The 1,507-nt window shown below is 44.5% G+C and overlaps 1 protein-coding gene across 2 annotated transcripts in view; it reads left to right on the top strand.

The window, feature by feature from the left end:
* Nucleotides 1-1,507, top strand: part of LOC106524089 (gamma-glutamyltransferase 7) — a 10,653-nt gene that overhangs the window by 4,423 nt on the left and 4,723 nt on the right. For both annotated transcript variants that reach the window (XM_014017745.1, XM_014017744.1), the window contains exons 7-12: nt 309-457; nt 538-655; nt 721-788; nt 868-941; nt 1,015-1,193; nt 1,266-1,353. In XM_014017745.1, coding sequence (XP_013873199.1) covers nt 309-457; nt 538-655; nt 721-788; nt 868-941; nt 1,015-1,193; nt 1,266-1,353 — 676 coding nt within the window. The remainder of the gene's footprint in view (nt 1-308; nt 458-537; nt 656-720; nt 789-867; nt 942-1,014; nt 1,194-1,265; nt 1,354-1,507) is intronic.

Genomic DNA, 1,507 nt, shown 5'->3' on the forward strand with positions numbered 1-1,507 from the left:
AACAAATTATTTTAATACAATAAAGTCATTTCTGCATTTTTTTGAAGTCACCTCCTAATAAATGTCATTACAGAAAATCTAACTGCTCATTTTAAATCAATACTTTTTTTACTTTTAATACTTAAGTACAAAAAATATCAGATACTTTAAGACTATTATTCAATTAAGATTTCTAAAGGAGACTTTAACTTTTACCAAAGTAATTTTTAGGTAAGATACTTGTACTTTTACTCAAGTATCACTTTGTGGTACTTTATACAGCACTGGCTGGGTCTATGTTGGAACGTGTCCCCTCACACCTGCTTCAGGTCCCCATCAAAGGCGTGGCGTCGGATCATGAGCTCTGCACGGCGCTCAGTGAGGGAGTCCTTCGTGATGGAGGCTCCAGTGTGGATGCAGCCATCGCTGGCAGCCTCTGCCTGGGTGTTGTCCATCCACACGTGTCGGGTGTTGGTGGGTGCGTGTCTCGCTTAATCTAGAGATCTCTGCGAAATGTACAGCCRATCATAAAATCCTCCATTGTTGTCAAACCTACAGAGGAGGGGTCATGCTGGTTCATAAAGTCCRTCAGAATGAAAGCAGGGTGATCAGTTTTCAGGGATCCGCTCCGAACGGCCTGAGAGAAGAAATGCTGCGAAATGCTTCAGAACAGAAGGTAATCAAAGCTTCACTGAGCTGCATGTTTCAGAGTTTATTCACTTTGTAAGAATCTGGTTTTAGACTGGTCTACTTGTGGGAGTACCAGGGATGCTCATGGGCCTGCACCACGCTCACAGCCTGTATGGATAGTAAGTCTGGAGAGGAGGGTTTTATTTTACATTTCCTGGTATTTGATGATGTGAACAGACGTGTTCATTGCTTCTTCAGTTTGTCATGGGACGATCTTATCAGCAGAGCTGCAGCTGTAGCCAGAAAAGGATTCAACGTATCTCAGAGTCTCTGTGAGTGAAACCACCCTCCTGTTTTATCTGAGTTTAACCTTCAAGGACTGGAGAGGTCTGGTTTTGTCTGCAGCTGATGCAATATCCCAGGTAGAAGATCAGCTGGTGGGACGTTTCAGGGAGCTCTTCATCCCGAACGGCCAAGCTCTGAGTCCTGGCTCGTATCTGAGGATGCCCGGTGTGGCAGACGTCCTGCAGGCCGGTCTTTTCAGTTTCTACCACGGGGATGTATCCCAGGAGCTAGAGGATGAGGTGGTGATGCACAGCGGTTTGCTTGGTTTGATTCCACGGCAGGTCGTAACGCTGCTCTCTTTTGGTCAAAAGGTGCGAGCAAAGGGAGGCGTCCTGAGCAGAGAGGACCTCCAGAACTACAGCGCAGTGGTGCAGCAACCGCTTGAAGGCCGGTACAATGGTATGTTTTAGCTGCATGGGCTGAAAATGTTCACAGGTTTTACAGGTGCTGGTCATAAAATTAGAATATCATGAAAAAGTAGATTTATTTCAGTAATTCCATTTAAAAAGTGAAACTTGTATACTATATTCATACATTACATACAAACTCATAT

Source organism: Austrofundulus limnaeus, unplaced genomic scaffold (assembly GCF_001266775.1).
Source record: "Austrofundulus limnaeus strain Quisiro unplaced genomic scaffold, Austrofundulus_limnaeus-1.0 Scaffold175, whole genome shotgun sequence".
Taxonomy (NCBI): Eukaryota; Metazoa; Chordata; class Actinopteri; order Cyprinodontiformes; family Rivulidae; genus Austrofundulus; species Austrofundulus limnaeus.